This window comes from Molossus molossus, unplaced genomic scaffold (genome assembly GCF_014108415.1).
Source record: "Molossus molossus isolate mMolMol1 unplaced genomic scaffold, mMolMol1.p scaffold_m16_p_15, whole genome shotgun sequence".
NCBI classification, from domain to species: Eukaryota; Metazoa; Chordata; class Mammalia; order Chiroptera; family Molossidae; genus Molossus; species Molossus molossus.
The window spans coordinates 23,861,512-23,883,030 of NW_023425350.1; the positions used below are offsets into that span (position 1 = coordinate 23,861,512).

Here is a 21,519-nt window from a genome sequence, read left to right on the forward strand (position 1 = left end):
TCAAATCTGCAACCCAAGTACGTGCCCTTGACCGGGAATGGAACCTGAGCTCTAACCACTGAGAAACCGGCCAAAGCTGAACTTGCTTTTGATCAGCTGCCTGGCTTCCCGCCTGGATGGTTCCCTGGCTTCTTTACCAGCTGGTCTTGGTGCATAGAGAGGGAGGCAGTAGGGCAGGAGAGGGTAAGGAGACAGACGCAGATGCCAAGAGGGGGCCTGTGTTTCTGGAAAAGGAACAGTAGGCGGGCCAGTGCCTGGCATGCTGGCAAACATTCCTCTCCTGGCACTTGGGGTTCTCACCGGATTCGAACGCCCGCTCTACGAACCCTGGGAATCACAGCGCACTGGCGCCCCGGAAAGCTCCTGAGTCCCTCGTGTTATAAGGAGGGAATGAGGCCCTAAAAGGAACAAGTACTCAAAGGAGAGGCTTAGGCTGGGCAAGAGCTGGGCAGAGAGGGGGCATCTGTACCTTGGAATTTCTCCTCCCCAGCTTCTCACCTCCACTAAATCAGCACTGCTGCTGGTCCGCGAGGCCCCAGCAAGCTTCCCTCCAGGCGTTTCTCAGGAGAGCTGAGTCAGGATTTAAACTGTTCGTCTAAATTCAGAGACTTTTAAATTTAGATTTGAAAAAACGCATACTAACTATTAACAGAGAACAAAAGGCAAATAAGAAAAAGACAAGATGTATAAACACGGTCTGATTTACAAAATGCAGTGTTCACTCCACATGCTGGTCCCTGCGTGTTCTACACAAGGATCTTGTGGGTGCACGAAACAGAAAGCAGGTCCTGGCAGGCCAGGCGAAGGGGAACTCATGTCCCAGGACTTGCAAGGCCTTGGTCATTCCCTCCCTCCTGCGGTCCTTGCATCTCTCTGTCTCTGCTGGTCCTCTCCGTTCTCCTCGCAGTGGACCAGCGCCGTCCTCTGCACTGTGCACTGGCTGCGTTCTGCTTCTGGTCCAGGCCAGGGGTGAGCCTCCACCTGAGACACTGGCGAGCTCCCTCCACCACGCGCCCCCTGTCTGCACACGCAGAGGCTGTAACCTCAACTGCACAAACCTTTCAACAACCACAGCATCCTTTCCACAATCAGCACACACCTCCCCTAAGAGAGGCTGCACTTGAAACAAACTCAGAGACGGTGAGTGACTTTCCCAAGAACACACAGCGAAGTGCTTGACCGCTGGGAGGGGCAGGTTCTAAATCTTAGTTAATCCCTAAAATGTCATACAAAATCGACTTCAAAGCAGAGATTTTCTCACCTGCCCAGACACCTCTTGATCACTGAAGCTTCCTACCAAACTGAGGACTGAGAGGCTTGAACAAAAGGCCATGGGTCAAGCCCTTGTCTTGCCCATACATTCTGCTTTAGAATAACACAGCCCACAGGCCACGATTGCTCTTAATAGCAACAGGAGCACTAAGAGGCTAAATGGAGGAACAGCTAGAGCAAGTAGCTCTTGGGTGAACTCTCGCAGACAGAACGAACAAGGCCAAGCGGCTTGGTGTAGCTGCATCCTGGATCACAGGGTCCACACCCCTGGAACTTCAGTAACTGGGTTTCATTTGAGTTCCATTTCAATTTCAAGAACAAAATTGCACAAGTTCTTTTTTTTTTTTTTTTTTTTTATCCTCACCCGAGGACATTTTTCCACTTTTTGTTCAGGTAGAGTGGGAGGGAGAGAGAGGAACAGAGAGAGAGAGAGAAACATCGATGTGAAGGGACACATCGAGTGGCTGCCACCCGCACGACCAACCAGGGCCGGAGACAAACTGCAACCGAGGTACATGCCCTTAGCGGGAACCAAACCCGGGTCTCTCAGGACCGCAGGCCGACGCTCTAACCGCTGAGCCAAACCGGCCAGGGCTGCACAAGTTCTTTTGAACTTTGTCATCAACCCTAGGATATCAACATTGGAAAAGCTAAAGAATAAAGCAAATTGTTGGTGTTTCTTCATTTAAAAAGTAAATCGATTTTTTTTTTTTTTTTTTTTTCTGATAAGTCTATGAGAGTTGCCCTGTGTTTTGGGGAGTGAGTGGCCCTGGGTTGGGCTGCATCTCCTTCCTCTTCTTCTCAGCCCCGGACTGAAGACTCTCAGTCACACACTCAGCTGAGCTCCTTTCCTGCCCCCCAAAAGCAGAAGGATGCCAGAGGCTGAGCCCCTGAGTGTGGGGCAATCAGAGCGGCGGGTCTGGTGTGGGAGACAGAATGATAGCCTCCCTGCCCCAGCCGTCCACTCCAAATCCCTGAAACGTGTGAAAGGAACTTTGTAGGTGATTAAGGTTCAAGACTCTGAGATGGGGAGCTTATTCTGGATTGTCCAGGCGTCCCACTCTAACTAATTGTCTGACTCCTTAAAAACAGACCCTGCCCTGGCCGGTCTGGCTCAATGGTTAGAGTGTCAACCTGCAGATCAATGAGTCATGGGTTCGATTCCAGTCAAAGGCATGTACCTCGGTTGTGATTCCTCCCCGGCACAGGTTGGGTCATGCAGGAAGCAACCAGTCAATGTGTCCCTCTCACATTGATGTTTCTCTCTCTCTCTCTCTCTCTCTCCCCCCCCCCTTCCACTCTGATGATAAATAGAAAAATATCCTCAGGTGAGGATTAAAAAAAATCAGAGACCCTTCCCCAGCTATTGTCAGTCAGAGGGGACGTGACTATGAAGAATGATCACAGGGAGGTGGCTGCAGGCTCTGAAGATGGAGAGAGGCAGGTGGCCCATAGAAGCTGGAAAAGTCAAGGGAATGGATTCTCCCTGAGAGCCTTCACAAAGAAACCCAGCCCTGACGCCTTAGTTTTAGCCCAGGGACATCCCTGTGGGAGTTCTGCCCCCGTAACTAGTAAGTGTGCTGTGTAAGCCACTGAGTTCCTGGGCTTTGTGTACAGCAGAGACAGAGCAAATACACCACCAGGAGGACTGGTCTGCCTCATTCTGGAGTCTGCAGCGGTCTGCCTCATTCTGGAGTCTGCAGCCGAGGCAGGGTGGGAGGGGCCGAGACCACAGCAGGGGGCAGGGAGGGACCGCCTGGGCCCTGGCTTCACATTGGTAATTCCTGGGGAGCCAGGGCCTCACCACCGATCTCTTAAACCAGAATCTGGCAAGTACCCAGAAGTCCGTATTTTCATGTAATTTCAATCTCCAGCCACAGTTGAGAATCACCAGCTCCCAAGAGGGGAAGGAACTGCTCAGGTTCCCAGGCACAGAGGGCAGTGCCCACCTGGACACAGGTCTCTCCCTGCCCAGTGCTATTGTTGCCCCTCCGTCCACGTCGCCGTTATAGGAACAGAACCCAGAGCAACTGCGTCTTCTCTTCTCGGAAGGGCTCTCCAGGGCCTAAGGGCACTTGCAGAGACCTCCCCAAGCCACTTCTCTCCTCTGACACAGGCAGGTGGACCCTTGAGCCACACTCCACAGGGACACAGTCTCGGCTGCCTGAGCTGTGAATACAATTTGCACAAATATCTTTTCCTTTTCCTCTTGCCCGCCCGCAGTTCTCCCCGAGGTACCAATGCCCTAAGGCCTGCGCTTGACTTCCTGCGCCTGACTTCCTGCGCTTCCCCGCACCGGCTCCCCTTGGACTCCCCGTGCACACACACAGGGCTCCCCAGCCCCCGAGTTCACTCTCCCAGACCTCCAGATCCAGAGAGGTCACCCCAATGCACATGGCAATCACTTGGGGAGCTTTTGAAAAATCCCAATGCCCAGACCAAACCTCAGATCAATTAAATCAGAATTCCTGAGTGTGACATCATTAATTTTCAGTGCCCTCCCCACCCTGCCCCAGGCGATTCTATTGCGCGAGCAGAGAGTGAAGGCACAAATATTTCCTCAGGCCTGTGTAGTCGGCAGTGAATCCCAGGCCTGCCCCCTCCTGTTCCCCCAGCTTGCCAGCCTAGGGGGCTCCAGGGGCTCCATCCCCCTCCCTCTTCTCCGCTTCCTCTTCCCTGCTCCACACTTACTACTGTCCTCCCTTCCTCTTGTCACCGGCAGCTCCTCCGCGGATTTTCTTGATTCTTACAGCATCCTCTAGGACACTGCCACTCAAAATGTGAGCCACAGCAGCACCAGGGAGGTTGTTAGAAAGGCAGATTTCAGCCCTCACTCGGATCAACAACATCAGAATCTACAGTTTAACAAGATTCCCCAGGTGATTTGGATGAGTTCTATTGCTAGGACATTCCCTACACCAGCACTCACCACGCCCCAGGACATTGTTACAGACCAGCCCAGCGGGCCTGTGGCTCCTCCCCGGTCAGCAGGTTGCACACCCACTGTTCCTCCAGCAGGAGGAGGTGTGCAGAGTAATTTTCTGCTTTTTGGTGGATGGGTGGAATTGTTGTTACTAATTATTTTATTTTAAAATCACTCATGTAAAAACTAAATGACCCGACCTATGTGGCTCGGTGGTTGAGTGTCAACACATACACCAAGAGGTGGCCGGTTCAATCCCCGGTCAGGGCACAGGCCCAAGTTGCGGGCCTGGTCCCCAGTGGGGGGCAGGCAGGAGGCAGCTAATTGATGTTCTCTCTCATCGATGTTTCTATCTCTCTCTCCCTCTCCCTTCCTCTCTCTCTAACATCAGTAGAGAAAAAAAATATTTTTAATAAATTCAACTAAATTTGATTATAAGTCCCCCCTCTCCATTTCTGATCCTAGGAAATATGAGAAAGGCCAGTGTCTTTTCAAAAGGGGCCACTGGGCCCTGGCCGGTTTGGCTCAGCGGTTAGAGCGTCGGCCTGCGGTCCCGAGAGACCCGGGTTCGGTTCCCGCTGAGGGCATGTACCTCGGTTGCAGTTTGTCCCCGGCCCTGGTCGGTCGTGCGGGTGGCAGCCACTCGATGTGTTCCTTTCACATCGATGTTTCTCTCTCTCTTCCTCTCTCCCCCTCCCACTCTACCCGAACAAAAAATAGAAAAATGTCCTCAGGTGAGGATAAAAATAAAAAAAATAAAAAAAATAAAAAATCAAAAGGGGCCACTGGGCTGGCCATACTTATGCTCCGCCCTCTGAGAGCCTGAGGCAGAATAATTTCATTCTCGGCCAGGTACCGCCCTCAAGGGACAGGTCTGCCACCCAACCTCTAGCTGCCAGCATGTCCTTGGGCAACCAGGGTCACCCTAGAACATCTTCCTGATTTCATAGGCACGGTTCATCGCAGTGACCAAGTCCACAAATCACATTTCAGCCATTAAAAAAATTAAAGGGTAAATTAAACATAATTAGGTTATTTTCTTGTAAACTTAAGTCGATGTCTTCTTGAAGAAAACAATTTTGAAAGGTTCTTGCCATAGGGAATATGATTCGTTAATATGTCCCTACTGGCACGAAACTTCATTTGAGCAGCTCATTTAACGTAGCTGAAGGTGGTATGGGGCAAACCAGGAGACTCTGGGACTTGAACCAAACAGGAGCTTAGGACTGGCAGAGGCTTCCGAGGCTACCCAGTGTTCCCGAGGACAGCTTCGCCTGGACCCGTTGAAGAACAAATTCCCAGACCCCAATCCAGACCTACTGAACTGAGTTTCTTCCAGAAGGAGCCTAGTAACCTGTTTAATTAATGCCCCAGGTGAGTCTGATCATCAGGGAGGTCTGGAAACACTGATGAACAGCCCCAGTTCCCTACCCTCAGGCCCCCAAGTCTTCCTAGGAATCACCTGTGCCCATTTCCTACAGGTGTTCTTTCTTCTTAAACACGTGCAGGGTAATCATTTTCTATTGCACAAATAATCCCTTTATAGGCACAGCCAAATTCTGGATCTCTGCAATGTCTCTTCATTAGTCCTAACTCTTCTTCCAAACATAAAACAATATTTTCTCCTTGAGCTAAAAACTTCTTCATTTTTTCTCTTATTTTCAAAGGAAAGCTTTGATATTGGCAAGAAAAAAAGTGTTTTCCTTTAATAAGATCTTTTAATAAAACTACAAATTAAAAGGTTATTTATATAAAAACATAGTGGCATACCTCTTTGAACTTTTCAAAGTCTCCGCCTCTGAAAAGTAGCCAGGCTAGCGTGTCGGGCCACCAGCCCATATATCCTGAAAAAGGACACACACAGCATGTGCTCTGGTACCATGAGCTGCCAGAGTGTGCAGGTGAAAGACCTATCATTCATTCCTATGATTTAATTACATTACAGCTTAATAAAGATTTATTGAGTGTTTCCCATGTACTAAGCACTATGCCATTTGCAGGGGATAATGAGGTAAAATTCATCTAAGTGGCTTGATCACATTTGCCTATAAGTCCCTTGGGGGATGAGCTGTGGTTTTTGCCCCTAACCATAATTTTAGCAATTGGAAAGAGTTTCATAGGTCCTCTGATCCAACCTTCAATCCATTAAAATTAAATAAATAAATGTGATAGAGATTCTGTTCTTCGGAACTTCACCATCTAGTATGGGAGGCAATATTTTTAAAAGAAATAACATTAAAATTAAAAGCATCTATTCATTGGGTATATGAATGGCTCATGTGTCTGCCTCTGAAGACGGATTCACCTTCCTCGATGATGTCATAGAGGGAGAGTGTGATCCATGCGAAGCTCAGTGCAGTGTTCAGCTCCACCCAGGATGATCCAAGAGAGGAGAGGACAACTGAGCTTTCTTTCTTCACTTAGTTATTCCACAATTATCTATTAGCCCTGGATGATAAGCACTAAGGGTGGGAAATACTAAGATATCGTGCCTGTTCTCAAGTAGCTTCCATATCTGCAAAAACACCTACTCCTTAAGATCTATTTGTAACTCCAAAAGCATTGCTTGTGGCACATGTTCCAGTCATGTCCAGACATGCAGAGGGAGAAACACACACACATTCACAGCGGGGGTCAAACAAGGTTATGCTCCGCTTCCCTGTTGCAGCTCATACTGTAAACAAGTGTTCTTTTCCGTCTTTTTAGTGCCACATTGTTTTGCTTTTATGTTGGTAATTTTACTACTTAAAATGGTCCCCAATGCCTGGCCGGTGTGGTTCAGTGGTTGAGCGTCGACCCCTGCACCAAGAGGGCATCCGTTGGATTCCCAGTCAGGGCACATGCCCAGGTTGTGGGCCCAATCCCCAGTGGGGGGCAGGCAGGAGGCAGCCAATTGATGTTCTCTCTCATTGATGTTTTTATCTCTCCCTCTCCCTTCCTCTCTTTCTAAAATCATTAAAGAAAAAAAAAAAAAAGTGGTTCCCAATGACATGGGAGAAGGAGGTCAAAGGTAGAAACTTCCAGTTACAAAATAATTAAGTTCCAGGAATATAATGTACAGCATGAACGTACATTCATAGTTAACAATTCTATATTATATACTTGCAAGTTGCTAAGAGATCTTAAAATTTTTCATCACAAGAAAAAGAAACTATAACTATGTGTGGTGATGGATATTCACTAGACTTATTCTGGTAATCATTTCACAATATATGCATGGATCAATCATCATGTTGTATACCTAAAACTAACACAATGTTATATATCAATTATATCTCAATTTAAAAAACTACCTAAATAAAATGGCCCCCAAGTGTAGTGGTGAAAAGCGATCTAGGGTTTAAGTGCAAGAAGGTTATGATGTGCTCATAGAGAAAACACAAGTGTTAGGTAAGTTTCCTTTAAGCATGAGTTATAGTGCTAGTGGTTGTGAGTTCAATGTTAAAGAATCAATGATTCGATAGATTTAGAAAAGGAAAGGAAATTTGCTGATCTGTATATGAGTCCGCTCTGGAAAGCGCTAAAGTAACATCTATAGTACATGTCGAAGTTATGAAAAAGTGGCTGAACTTATCAATTCATGAAGTGACAGCTGATTCTGAAAAAAATTTTAAAAGCACAGTGGATAGCATTGTGAGGCTGAAAGCCAAAGACATTTATGTTAACATTGCCCAGGGTCAGGGAAATGTTAAACCCTTCTCAGCTAGTGTTTTATTACACAGAAACAGTGCATAGAATTAATTATTTGTAAGAAACATATTAAATTAGGCTTCTTCTAACAGAAACATACATCAATCAAGTTTATGTATTGATGTATTGATGCAAATGTTGTAAACCAGAGGCCCACAGGAACCTAACCCTGTATTTTCCCTAGGAGCAATGGCTCAGCGTTTGCTAATTTGATGTTCACAGTGACTTTGTAGAACATAACTACCACAAATAACAGAGACTCCGCTGTTTATGTAGTAAAGGCAAGAGACATTTGCTCTACAAAGTGATCAACATTAAGCCTCCCACACAGGGCTCTGGGGGAACACCGTGGATGTGACTAGGTGACTAGGTTCCACATTTAATACCTTTTTTCTGCAAAAACTTTTGAAAGAAAGTTTTATATGTTTGCTTTTTAAATTATTTGTCTATGAGCAACACAATTTATGATTAGCTATGATTCCTTCACAATCATCAGACACACTCAGGAAATCTTACAGAGTGAGAAAATCTAGCCCACAAATCATTTTCAAATGTTTTATGAGCTGAAGTTTTTACAACTAAAGAAGTATCTATAGTGTTATTTGGTAGACAATTACACATATCTTCTAGTCAATATCAATTTTGCCTTTTCTTATTTTGTAGGCAATATTATTATGGTTTTGGTCCAACATTTTCTTTTAGGCTCTGAAAAAGTTCATCTTCTTCGGTTTCCAAGGGAAGAGCCAGACTTTAGCATCCCTAAAACTTATACAACTTGGGGGGTCCTTTAAGGAAAATAACATAAAATTGCAAACACAAAGTCAGGCCCTTCAGAAGAGGCATCATTATTCTCCTGGTGCGTCGGCGGTTGGGCACTAGGGCCTGCTGGATAGAAACCTCTGCTGCAGAAGCCACCATGGGTACCGGAAGGCCAGGCAGGGAGTCATAGCAGCAGCTCAGGACGCAGAAAATGAAAGTCCAAACCTGAGAACCGAGCGGATGGGAGAGATACAAGAGATATTTCAGAGGCTGGTCTGACAGGACATGACGCTTGATGAAGATGTCAGAGGGTGTCAATTCACACTGCTAGGATGACGACGAGTCAGAGAGGGAATACAGAGGGGGATATGGGCGGTTGGGTGGAGCATGTTTGGAAGGTTCATGACTTCCTTTTGGAAATATCAAACCCGAGGTGCCTGTGGACCACGCTCAGGTACCACCGGGGGCATTCCAGATGGCGATGTATGGAAGTCATTGCATGTACATCTGGGTTTCAGAGAGAGGACAGCCCAGTGTGCCCGAGGCAGCTGCTGGCATGTGAATGGTCACTGGAGTCGATGAGATCTCGCAGGGAAGTGCACTGATTACGGAGGGATGCATGATGGAGACAGCACCGTAGGAAACACCAGCCGCTCTTAGAGGTCGAGATGGACAGGAGAAGAAAGAAGTACTTATTTCTTCAAAGCATTTAGGTGCACCTGCGGGTGCCACACCCTGTGTGCAGTGCTGTGGGTTAGCGAGAGCTGAGTCAGCACAGGGGTTGTCCGCTGGGGCTGGGGCTCAGGGAGGCAGGGAGCTGCAGCTGGGGGACAATTTGGGTTTCCAGATTAAGGAATTGATGAGCAAAAGCACAAAGCTAGAAAACCAGTAAATAATGAGCCGCTTGTTCTGCGTAGAATATAGTTATCGAGAGACAGAGAGAACAGTGTAAACACAATAGGTTGGAATTAAATTATGGGTGGGTTTGAAAGCCAAAATACAAAGTTTAACAACAGGAGCTGTATGATTAAAAAAAAAAAATTTTTTATCCACACCCGAGGACATTTTTGCATTTATCTTCAGATAGAACGGGAGGGAGATAGAGAGGAAGAGAGAGAGAGAAACGTCAATGTGAGAGAGACACATCGACTGGCTGCCACCCACACGACCCTTACCAGGGCCGGGGACAAAATGCAACCGAGGTACGTGCCCGTAGCGGGAACCGAACCGAGGACTCTTTGGTCTGCGGGCCGACACTCTAACCACTGAGCAACCGGCCAGGGCACCTCTGATGGTTTTTAAGCAGAGGAATTTTTGGTCAGAGCTGAATGTGACGATGGGTCTCTAGCAGACATGCGTACAACTAGCACTGCAGAGATCAACCCGGAGACTCTTACAGAGCCAACAAGAAGTACGGGGCCTGAACTCAGAGGGTCACCACAGAAATGCAGAGGAGGGAATAAAAGCTAGTGCTCAAATGTAAAGGAACTTACAGGACTTGACTGACAGGTTCTATGAGTGAATAAGTAAAGGGAAAGAAGAATGTCACCGTGAAAGCCAGCGACCTGTGACCCCTCCTTCCTGGGGCCGTGTTACAGCAGCCTCCGTTCATGAGGCTTCACACTGCAGGTTGACAGCAAGGTCAGTTAAACACCCACATTTCTCCAGTCTACAGTTTGTTTTTTCCTTATTTAATCCTAAACTAGAACTTGGTTTTCACCCCGTAGGACTTCACCTTGTTGGATTTTGCCCTCCATCCACCTTGGTTGAGCTTGATTTCAACTTTCTCTCGTCTTCCCTGAAGGTAGCTGCTTCTGTGTTGTCTAAGAACCAACCCATGCCTCTTGTACTTATTAACACAGTGGAATACAGGGGCATCTTTCCAGCTTCTGTACAAGTTCTCCTCTGACATACGTCACCTTGATAGCGAGGAAGGTCAGCAGATAGGGACAGAGAAGGGAAGGAGGAGGGAGGCAGAGACGGGCTCCTCTCAGGTCCTAGGGCCTGGCTCTTGGTGAGCACAATGCCCCGTCTTCTGAAGGACTTGCTGAGACTCCACTGTAGACTCTTTCGAATACCAACCTGGAACTGCCTAAAGCTGCCTCTTCCTGGATCCACTTTTGGTGTTTGTGGAATGGCTGCTTTTAAAAGTCTCCTTTACCCTCTCCTTGGGGACTTAGCAACCTGCAGCCAGGACCAGCTACGTAATTTGCAGGGACTCTTATTCCAACAATTTTAAGAACGAGACAGCAGCATCAGAGCACTGAGCCAAGGGCAGGCTCGGTGGAGTCTAGAGGCCCTGGGTGAACTTAGAAGTCACACTCCCACGAGGCCCTGCCGGTGACGGTGTCAGTGCTTCATAAGACGGGGTTTACTGCATACCTGCACTTCCTCCTGGATGTGGGTGCACACCAACACCGACGGCACCCTCACCCCACCCTGCATCCCTTCCACCGGCTCCCAGTTCTTCCGCACCCTCTGCTCAGCTGCTCCCAAGCCTGTTCACAGTTCCCCCAGGAGACCCCTCTCTAGAGAAGGACGGCCGTTCTGCCTCTTCGTTTAATTCGCTGCAGCTCCTCCCAGGCTCGTCTTGGTCAGGCTTCGGTAAAGCAGATGTGACCCTCTGCGTGAAGTGTGCTTCTTCTTACCCAGTCAGAGGAGCTACAAACACGGAAAGCTGAAGGGATGTATTTTGCCTGACACCACAGCTGAGACACAATCCCAGTGCAGAGGTGAGGCCGGGAGGGGCTAGCCCCTGAGCTTCCCTTTCTGGAGAGGAGGCTCTGGGGCAGCCTGGGAACATCCTGACACCTGCAGATCCCACCTGACAACAGCCCTGCTCTCTAGCAATATGACTGTTATGATCTTTATTTTGACCTAGATGAAGAAACTGAAGCCCGGAGAAGTTAAATGAGTCCTCAAGGTCACACACCTAGGAAATGACAGTCAGAACCTCAGCTCGCACCTTCTGGAGTCCGAACCAGCCCACTTCCCCCTGCACACACTGGGGAGGAGGCCAGCGCCCCCATCTCTCCACTGCTTCTGTCCACAGTGGGGCCCTTGACTGAAGCAGCTTCCATTCTACGTGACATAAAAGAATCGACTGTGGTTTCTGCTTTCCTCCACAGGTAATAACTGTCCACCTAACTTTTATTTCTTGTTCTGACTCTTCAGAGACAACCCTGCTACCCAATTTAACCTCAAGACCCACATGAATTCCCGAGACCTGAAGGCAGCCATAGAGAGAATTCCCCAGCGAGGAGGGCTGTCTAACGTAGGTATGTGATCTGCGTTTGTTCCATCTCGCTACCGTGCTTCTCGCTCTACAGGATTGTCTTCTAGCATTATACATAGAAGGAGGGAGAAAGAGTAACAGTCTGTCAAGAAATGCTGCACACAGTACCTGTATCTTTTCTCAAGTATCGTCATGGGTTCTGGAGAGTTCCGGCATGCCCGGTCCTCGGCGTGGCCGCTTCCTTCGGGACGAGCAGGGCTGCTGTGGTGATGTTTCCTTATCGGTCTACCAGCAGCAACTACTCAACATTAAACTTCATAACCAGGTCCATTCAGGAAGCTTCACTTGGGGATCTTCTAATCAGTTTCTGTTCAGTGATGACTGTGCCAAGAGAGACTCTTTGTTTCCACTGTGATGTCTGAGCCTTGAGGGAGGGGGAGAACCAGGGGTCTAAGATCTAGGCCTCAGCCAGGCAGGTCCAGAAACTCCATTTTATTGAGTTCACTCAGAGGTGACAGGGCACCAGGAAACCGTTTCACCCTACCAAGCTTAAGGGCAGCCAAGGAGCCCATGCCAATGTGTTCATTTATACATGGTGATCTGGCTTTGGGGGCACGGGGGGGCTGACTGTCCACTTCCCAGAGAACGTGTTCCTACCACCGAAGTCTCAGGAAATGAAGAAGTGAGCCACAGTGACTTGGCATGGAACACACAGGAAAACAAACTTCAGCTTCCAAAGGTGGTTTCCAAAGGCTTCCTGCAGACCCAGGACTCCAAGGACCTGCCCCTTCCAAGACCAGGAAATCACTCAATTCTACCACCCAGTCTCTTCAGGAGTCTGCCTGGCCAGGGAGCCAACTTGATCAGGGAGCTTCTGATACAGCTTCCAGCTCCAAACCCACACTTGCCCACTCCGCCCAAAACCAGTGTTCTGCCCCTTACACCTCAACGGCCACAGAACTGGGGCCAGACACAGGCACCTCCGCTGACACTGCCCCAGGGAACTCTGCAGACACTTGTCGGAGGAAGTAGCAGAATCTAAGGTATAGTCTCTGCCTCAGTTTCATATTCTAACTCTCATGTGTGTGCATCAGTTCTCGTAGCTAAAACAAATCCGAACCATGGCTGCAAGAGAGTCTAAAAAACATAGTTTTCAGGTCTAGCCTCTGTTTTCAAGACATTCTGGAAGGTGGATGGAATGTCTGTCAAACACCAACTGACCATGGACTCCAGACTTAAGACTGGGTAAGGCAAGGTGATCTCTGGCTCCCTGAGCTCTGCCTGCAGACACCCGACATTAAGCCAGAGGCCCTCAGGCACTGAGGGAAATTATGCTTTAGGGATGAAAGCAGCCAAGGTCTGCCCTTAACATCTGTGTTCCACGCAACCAGCTCTCATGGGGTCTCTAAGACATGTCTCCCTCACCTGCACAGGGAGCCAGTTGATCCTTTCATTTGACAGGTGAGATTGCACTAATCAGTGGAGCCGGGATGCTGTCATGACAGTAACCCTACAGCCTTAAGGAGGTAGTTCTGAACTTGTGTTTAGATTGAGGACCTCTTTGAGAATCACCTAAAAGCTATGACCCTTCCACCCAAACAGGTACTTATACACACAGAACACTGGATAGTTTCAGGGGATTTGGGGATACACACCCCAGTGCCGGAGGGGGCCACAGAACCCAGGTTAAGGGCTCTGCTTTTTATATGCAGCTATGCCCGCCCACTGGAGGGTGACCAGTCACCCCAGTTTACCCAGGAGCATATGGGCCCTTCAGTGCAGAACCCAGGAAAGTGCTGGCCAACTGGAACAGTCACCCCAATTGGGTCTGAAAATGTCCTGAGACCCTTGACAGCACAAACATGTGCTTGGGAAAGACATGCTGGAGGCTCCCTTATCGCTCATGACAGTTCCTCTCAGCGGAGGCTGGGAGTTTGTTGTCATGGAAACCTAGGCAGAGAGACAGGGAGCACCCTACCTGGAGCCACCCAGCCACCAGGCAACACAGCTGGGTTTAAACACAGCACCTCCAGCTCTTCGGGTGCACGCTTTCCTGGCACGCCACACCTGTGCCCCTGGCACGCCACACCTGTGCCCCTGGTACACCACACCTGTGCCCCTGGCACGCCTCACCTGGGCCCCTGACACGCCACACCTGTGCCCCTGGCACGCCACACCTGTGCCCCTGGTACACCACACCTGTGCCCCTGGCACGCCTCACCTGTGCCCCTGGCACGGAACTGGGCAACAGGTCCCAGGGAGCCCGGAGCACAGTCCTTCACACACCCAGCAGCTCCTGGAGCGCCGGTTCGCCCCACGCTGCAGGAGGCCAGGCAGAGGCTGTCACTCGGGCCAGCTCCTAGCCCAGGCTCCCGGAAAGGGCGGAGTGGGGCTCCAGCACCCAGGCACAGAAGGGACTTTTTTGTTCCCATGAAAAGTCTTTCGTACCTGGTTGCTGGTCCCTAAATACCTTTTTTAAATATGAGACATTTGGAGGTAGAGACCTCGAGTGGAACTGGAGAGGGCCGGCTGCACAGCCCGGGAACGTGCGTGACCGCCGGACCAGAGGCGGTGACCGCGCCGCCAAAGCAGCATGCGGGGAGCTCTGGTCCTCCAACTGCAATCGGACGATCACTCCAAGCATGAGTTTCCTTTTCCTTCCAGGCCGGGCCATCTCCTTCGTGACCAAGAGCTTCTTTTCCAAAGCCGGTGGGAACAGGGCCAGTGCTCCGAACGTGGCCGTGGTGATGGTGGACGGCTGGCCCACAGACAAGGTGGAGGAGGCTTCCAGGCTCGCGAGAGAGTCAGGAATCAACATTTTCTTCATCACCATTGAAGGTGCCGTTGAAAATGAGAAACAGTACGTGATGGAGCCCAACTTTGCAAGCAAGGTATGTCGTTGCCCAGAGACCCACCGACGGTAAGGATTCTCTGCACTTCGCAAAGCTGTGGCAGCCATTGAGGCCCTGTTTCTTGTTCCTTCAAATGGGCGTTAAGCTCACTTCTCGGCAGGAGGGCCTCCAGTGAGGGCCGAGTACATCTGGAACCTGGAACATCTGGAACCTGGGTTACCCTCTCAAAGCAAACCCCACAGGCAGCTGGGGAACTGAGGCCAGCACCTTAGGAGGAGCAGTCACAGGGTCTCACAAAGTGGCTCTCCGAGGCTCCTCCCGCAGTGCAAGGGACCTCGGGCAGGCAGCCCAGCCAGTCATCACATGAGCATGCCCGCGGGCACCGTACACCAGCTCGCACACGAGCACACGCACACGGGCACCATACACCAGCTCGCACACGAGCACGCACACACGCACCGTACTCTAGCTCACACACAAGCACGCACACATGCACCATACACCAGCTCACACAGGAGCACGCACACATGCACCATACACCAGCTCGCACACAAGCACGCACGCAGGCACCGTACACCAGCTCGCACACAAGCACGCACACAGGCACCGTACTCTAGCTCACACACGAGCACGCACGCATGCACACTGCAACTTAACCACTCTGATAGACAAGGAAAATGTGGTACTGAGCCAGGTCAGGGAGAGCATGTTTTCAGACACTGCTCCTGGCCATCTGCTATGACTCCCTAGTCTCCGGCCACTGGTCTCCAGTCCACGTCCAGCTGCCCCGTGTGAGTCCCTCTTCTCCATCCATCGGCTCGATTTCAGCTCAGCCTCAACACTCAGCTCAAATTTCACCTGGTCCATGGGAAGTTCTGTGACCCCCATTTAGGTTTTTACAAACCAGTTTAAAATATTTCCTAGGACACTTTTAAGTACTCTCTTGTTTTAAAATAAATTTTTAATTATACAAGTTTATCTGGCTACATCAGGTCTGGGATTCCCTGTGACCCCCGGAGAGGCAGCGGGAGGAAGAAATGTCCCCCTTCAGGAACACCAGCCTGGTCCCTTCCAGGAGCACCAACCAGGTGGCACAGTGCTTATTCACAGCTGTGTTCCACTTTTTCTGGAACAAGCTTGGGCACAAGTAAATAAATATTCATTTGACTGCAGGCAGGGTTGTCTGGAGGAGAGTGACTGGGTCTAAAAGGCAGAGGAACTGATGTCTCAGTCCTAGGGACTGGGGGTGTCTCCTCACGGCTGGCCCTCAGTGTGTTCCTTCACGACAGAGGGGTTATAATTCCAATTTGCAGGACAAGGGTGGGGGCTTAATGAGAGGCTCTCTCCAAGAGCATGGGCTGCCACACCTGACCGTGTGGGACGCCTTCTCCCTGGGTATAGGCTGCTCTAGAGACACTTCTGTAGCTGTTTCTCGCGTGTGTCTGGTTTCCCCAATCAGATCGAAAGCCCTCTTTATTCCTCCCACATGCGGGTGCCCACCAGGGCCAGTCTCAGGGCGGGCCACCAGCGCGCCTGAATGACGACTCTGCAGAGGCATAAGTATGGAGCCGAAGCCAGTCCTTAACGACGGCCCTCCGCTGCAGACCCCGCCGGGGAGGGAGTGGGCTGGGTCAGAGGAGACCGAGGGGTCTGCCCAGCAGTGCCAAACCGGGCGCACCCAGATGGAGAGCAGCTCTAGGGGACCACCTAGTGTAGAGAACGAGAGTCTGCTTGCTTCGCCCCCTGCCCCGCGGTCAGGTAACTGTGACAGTCTGCAGAGCTGACCCCTGACCTGGTGTCCCGGTAACTGTGACAGTCTGCAGAGCTGACCCCTGACCTGGTGTCCCGGTCCCCTAGGCCGCGTGCAGGACCAACAGCTTCTACTCGCTCAGCGTGCCGAGCTGGTTCAGCCTCCACAAGACCGTGCAGCCGCTGGTGAAGCGGGTCTGTGACAGCGACCAGCTGGCCTGCAGCAAGACCTGCCTCAACTCCGCCGACGTCGGCTTCGTCATCGACGGCTCCAGCAGCGTGGGCACAGGCAACTTCCGCACGGTTCTCCAGTTCGTGGCCAACCTCAGCAAGGAGTTTGAGATTTCGGACACGGACACGCGCATCGGGGCGGTGCAGTACACCTACGAGCAGCGGCTGGAGTTTGGGTTTGACACGTACAGCACCAAGCCCGACATCCTCAATGCCATCAGGAGGGTGGGCTACTGGAGCGGTGGGACCAGCACGGGGGCCGCCATCCGCTACGCCCTGGAACAGCTCTTCAAGAAGTCCAAGCCCAACAAGAGGAAGCTGATGATCCTCATCACCGACGGGAGGTCCTATGACGACATCCGAATACCAGCCATGGCTGCCCACAACAAGGGTAAGCAGTCTTACTGCCCAGCGGCCCGGGGGACTAGGAAGGGACTGTGTTTTTATGCGCTGGTTTTGTCTACCACTTAGTAGCACGTTCAGAACCATGAGCAGAGTACGGGGGTGGAGTTAAACGCGCAGCCCCTCTGAGCGATGGAGGAGGAACAAGGCAGGGGCACCAAGGTGGCATGGCAAACCCAGGTCTGCTCCTTCACATCCTGCACCCTAAGTCAATGCACAGGAAGCTGTGGCACACGGAAAAGGAATGTGACTCATCCCTTTAACCTTTTCCGAAGACACCGAACTGTATTAGAAATCTGAAGAACACTCATGTTTTAAAAGAAAAGTGCTATTTCCGTAAGCAACTGTTAACCAGATGTTGGAGGTTTGGGGGAGACCTCAAAGAAATTTCCATTCAAAATATTTAGAGATATTTCCATATAAAACTTTGTAAGAGGGCCATAGAAACTTTAAAACCATAAAAGCACCGAACAAAATATTTTTGCAAATGTTTAGAAAATCAGTCGCATGGAATTCCTCTTTCACAGAATCTACGTATAACCACCGTTTTGAAGGGTGTCATAAAATATCGTGAAAATACAAACAACCTAAAGATTTTTTTAAAAAACCCAAATGATAGCAATAATAGTAATGATGATGAAAAAGGTAAACCGAGTGGTCAGTGAACACCAAAATCACAGATGAGGATCAGTGCACAGACTCACTCAGTGTGGGGCTGTTTCCATCTTCTGTTTTCTTTCTTCTTCTTAATTTGGGTTAGTTTGCAGGATTTTCTGCATTCTTTAAAGCTGCTTGTAATCCTTCCTAAAACAAGGAGGGGTAAAAATAAACAAGCAAACCTCAAAACGAACCAGCAGTTCTGATTGGAAACCAAAGTAAGCAGACGCCAGGCCGGGGCAGTCTTCCCAGTGATGTGCCCTGCGGAGCCCTGGGGCATACTCCCATGGCAGGGTGGTACATGGCCCGTGTGCCAGCACTCACAGTGTCCCTTGGGCTCATGTCAGCCGAGTGAAGATGGTTAAAGTCTCAGAAGCAACCTGCCCAAATCTCCAAAGTGAGTGGGCAGAGCCAAGGGGCCCAGCTCTTGACTATAAGTCCAGGACACTCCTGTTTTCCCTGAACATCTGTCCCAGCTCATGTTCAGCTCCACTCTCTTATTTTTCTAGATGTTCTTCCTTGGCTAACTCCTCATCAGAAGTGCACACTGAGGGAGATGTCCTAGCAGCCAGTAGGGCTCCTGCTCTGGGCATCTCTAAAGAACTGGGACAGCCCTGGCCGGTTTGGCTCAGCGGTTAGAGCGTCGGCCTGCGGTCCAGAGAGACCCGGGTTCGGTTCCCGCTAAGGGCATGTACCTCAGTTGCAGTTTGTCCCCGGCCCTGGTTGGTCGTGCAGGTGGCAGCCACTCGATGTGTCCCTTTCACATCGATGTTTCTCTCTTTCTCTCATCCTCTCTCTCCCTCCCACTCTATCTGAACAAAAAATGGAAAAATGTCCTCGGGTGAGGATTAAAAAAAAAAAAACAACAACAAAAAAAAGAACTGGGACCTACATGGAAGCTATGGGCACCGTGTCCCTCGGAGGGTCCGAGCCAAGGCTGGGCAAATATCGGTCAGAACTGCCCGTACAAGGTTCTCTGCAGCCAGGGTGGGCTCAAGGATCTGCAAAACTAAATTTCTGAGACCATTTGCATTGTCTTTATTGGAGGTGGCCGCCTTTCCATCTTTGAGCAGAAATGAGGGCTTAGCCTAAGCCAGCCTCATCCCGCAGCAAAGCTGCTCCCCTGCTACTGGCCAGCATTTTCAAGCCCAAAGCTGGATGTCCCAATGTAGATACACTCAGAAAAGTCACAGGAGAGGTAAGAAAAGGAACTGGCAGCGTAAATGCCGTTTAATGGGCCACCGTTGAAAAGCAGCTTAGCCCAGAACCATGTGAGGTGTGGATGGCTCGTCCGTCAGCACGGCAGAGTACCCAGAAGACCCTGGAGATGGTGGCATGGACCACTGTGGGTGGCTGGGGACAGATGCCTGGGGAGAACAGCCATACCTGGGTTTCATGGCATCTTGCTCACCTGACTCTGGCCAGCCTGAAGGTGGAAGGGGAAAAGGCTTTTGTAGAGTAAGGTCATGCACCTGCTGACCAGCTTCCCCCAAATCGAGAACATGCACCAGGCAGTCTCCCTGTTTCCCACCGAGAACACGCCCCTCATCTCTGAATCTGTCCTCTGCTCCCTGCGCATTTTGCTCCCTGCTGTAGTCCAACTCTTTGATCCCACCATGTTCTTTTCCATTTGCATCTAGACATCCTCGCGTCTCTCCCTTCCTGAAAAGTGAAACCTTGTCTTTGACCCCATGTTCTGCTCCGGCCACCACCTGCCTCCTGCCCTCCACAGCCACACTTCTGGAAAGAATAAGCCGTATGTGCTCCCCCGTATCTTCATTCCCTTTCCACTCCCAGCTCACGGCAGTTCACTTGGTCTCTTTCGCGTCTACTCCCCTGAAACTGTTCTCTCCGGGCTACCAACGTCTTATTTTTGTTTTTCCTAAATCCAATGAGCACTTTTTCATTTCCGTCTTACATGAACTCCCTGCTGCATTCAACACTGTTGGCCATTCCCTTATCTTGAAACCCTTCCTCTTTTTTCTTTTGTTAATCCTCACCAGAGAATACTTTCCCACTGATTTTTAGAGAGAGCAGTAGGGAGGGAAGGAGAGGGAGAAGGAGAGGGAGAGGGAGAGGGAGAGGGAGAGGGAGAGGGAGAGGGAGAGGGAGAGGGAGAGAAGAAACATCGATGTGAGAGAGACACATCCATCAGCTGCCTCCTACATGACCTTGACCAGGGCCAGGGATCAAATCCACGACCTTCCAGTCCACCATCCAATGCTAAGCCAAACTGGCCAGGGCTTGACCCGCTTTCTTTGTGGCGGTGCAGATGCCGGATGACTGTTGCCTCTCCAGGTCTTGATGCAATGTCCCTGCACTGGGAACGGGCTTGGAGCGTGTGGCTTGTTAAGCACCCTCAAGCAAGCCTAAAGCCATTCAGTGCCACCGTCTTAGTTAAAACGATCTTGAATTGATGCATTTAAGACTCTGAAATTTTGTTAGTCTCTACACATGGGTAGAACAGGCTTGTGCCATGTGGTATGATCTGCGTGGCACCAAAAGTTTCACTTTTCCCAAAATAGCATCCCCTCTGCTGCTCATAGATATAAAATGTTGATCATGCAGTTACTGCATTTGGTCTGGTTTTCTTCCCTCAAAAGACTGTACACCCCTGTGAGATAGCAACCATATCAGTGATGTCACTGTTGCCACATGGCGGATGCTCCTGCTTTGGGGCACACTTGGGATTTGGGGTCTGGTTGCATTCAAACCCAATAGCCAGCATGGCAACAGGAAGGCAGGGATTCATCCGCAGCTCCTTTCCTTGGGCACATGTGCTTCATCGAAACTTTGTCCCCACAGGAGTGATCACCTACGCCATCGGCGTCGCCTGGGCGGCCCAGGACGAGCTGGAGGTCCTCGCCACTCACCCAGCCAAGGACCACGCCTTCTTTGTGGATGAGTTTGACAACCTCTACACACTGGCCCCCAAGGTCATCCAGAACATTTGTACAGAGTTCAACTCCCGGCCTCGGCACTGAAGTCCGAGCAGGCAAACGCTGCCCTCCCCGCCGGCCGGACAGCCCCCAGCGCCTTCGGAGGCTCGCGAGGGGCAGTGGGGCGGGGTGGTTTGTTCAAACTTCCAAACCTGGAGTTAGGAAGATGATCGTGAATTTGTAGAACGAGCCAAAATGATACATCCTTTTGAGGGTGCTGAGGGTTTCACACTCTGACATTTGTTTTCAAAGCAACTATTCAGAGCACAGCACTTAGAACAGGCCTAACCGACGCTTTGTGAGGTTTCTAAAAGTTTTACTTATCATTAGAACTCTAACCCCCAACAACTTTGGTTTTTGTCATGATAATGTAAGAGCTGCTTAATTAAATATTTAAAAGGATACATGTGATCATTCTGTGTCACGAGTGGCAGTCACCGTCCTTGCTCCGGGGCCACCCTCTGCTCTCCTCCGACCCCGAGCAGTGGCTGTGCCCTCCCTCCTGGCCCGAGGTGATGACACACTCATGGGGTGCAGAGAAACTGTTCCCGTGACCTCTGGCTTCAGGACCAGCTGGAGGGCCAAGACCATCTGGCTTAAAGCGGTGCATTAAAGCTGGTACAGGGGCTCTGAGCCCAGGCTGCATTAGAACCACCTGGAGACCAAAATGCTGGTTCCCAGTCCCCATCCCAAGACCATTGAAGTCTCTGGGACAGGAGCCTGGACGCCGGCGTGTTTGACGAGCTCCCTGGCGACGCGGAGACGCTGCCAGAATGGGAACTACTGAGCGACTTCCGAGTGGGCAGCACC

The 21,519-nt window shown here is 50.4% G+C and overlaps 1 protein-coding gene across 1 annotated transcript in view; it reads left to right on the forward strand.

The window, feature by feature from the left end:
• Positions 1-20,976, forward strand: part of VIT (vitrin) — a 100,892-nt gene extending 79,916 nt beyond the window's left edge. Inside the window, exons 12-15 of the mRNA XM_036262976.1 lie at positions 11,819-11,922; positions 14,544-14,770; positions 16,589-17,102; positions 20,576-20,976. Coding sequence (XP_036118869.1) covers positions 11,819-11,922; positions 14,544-14,770; positions 16,589-17,102; positions 20,576-20,754 — 1,024 coding nt within the window. The 3' untranslated portion in view covers positions 20,755-20,976. The remainder of the gene's footprint in view (positions 1-11,818; positions 11,923-14,543; positions 14,771-16,588; positions 17,103-20,575) is intronic.
• Positions 20,977-21,519: the final 543 nt, after the last annotated feature.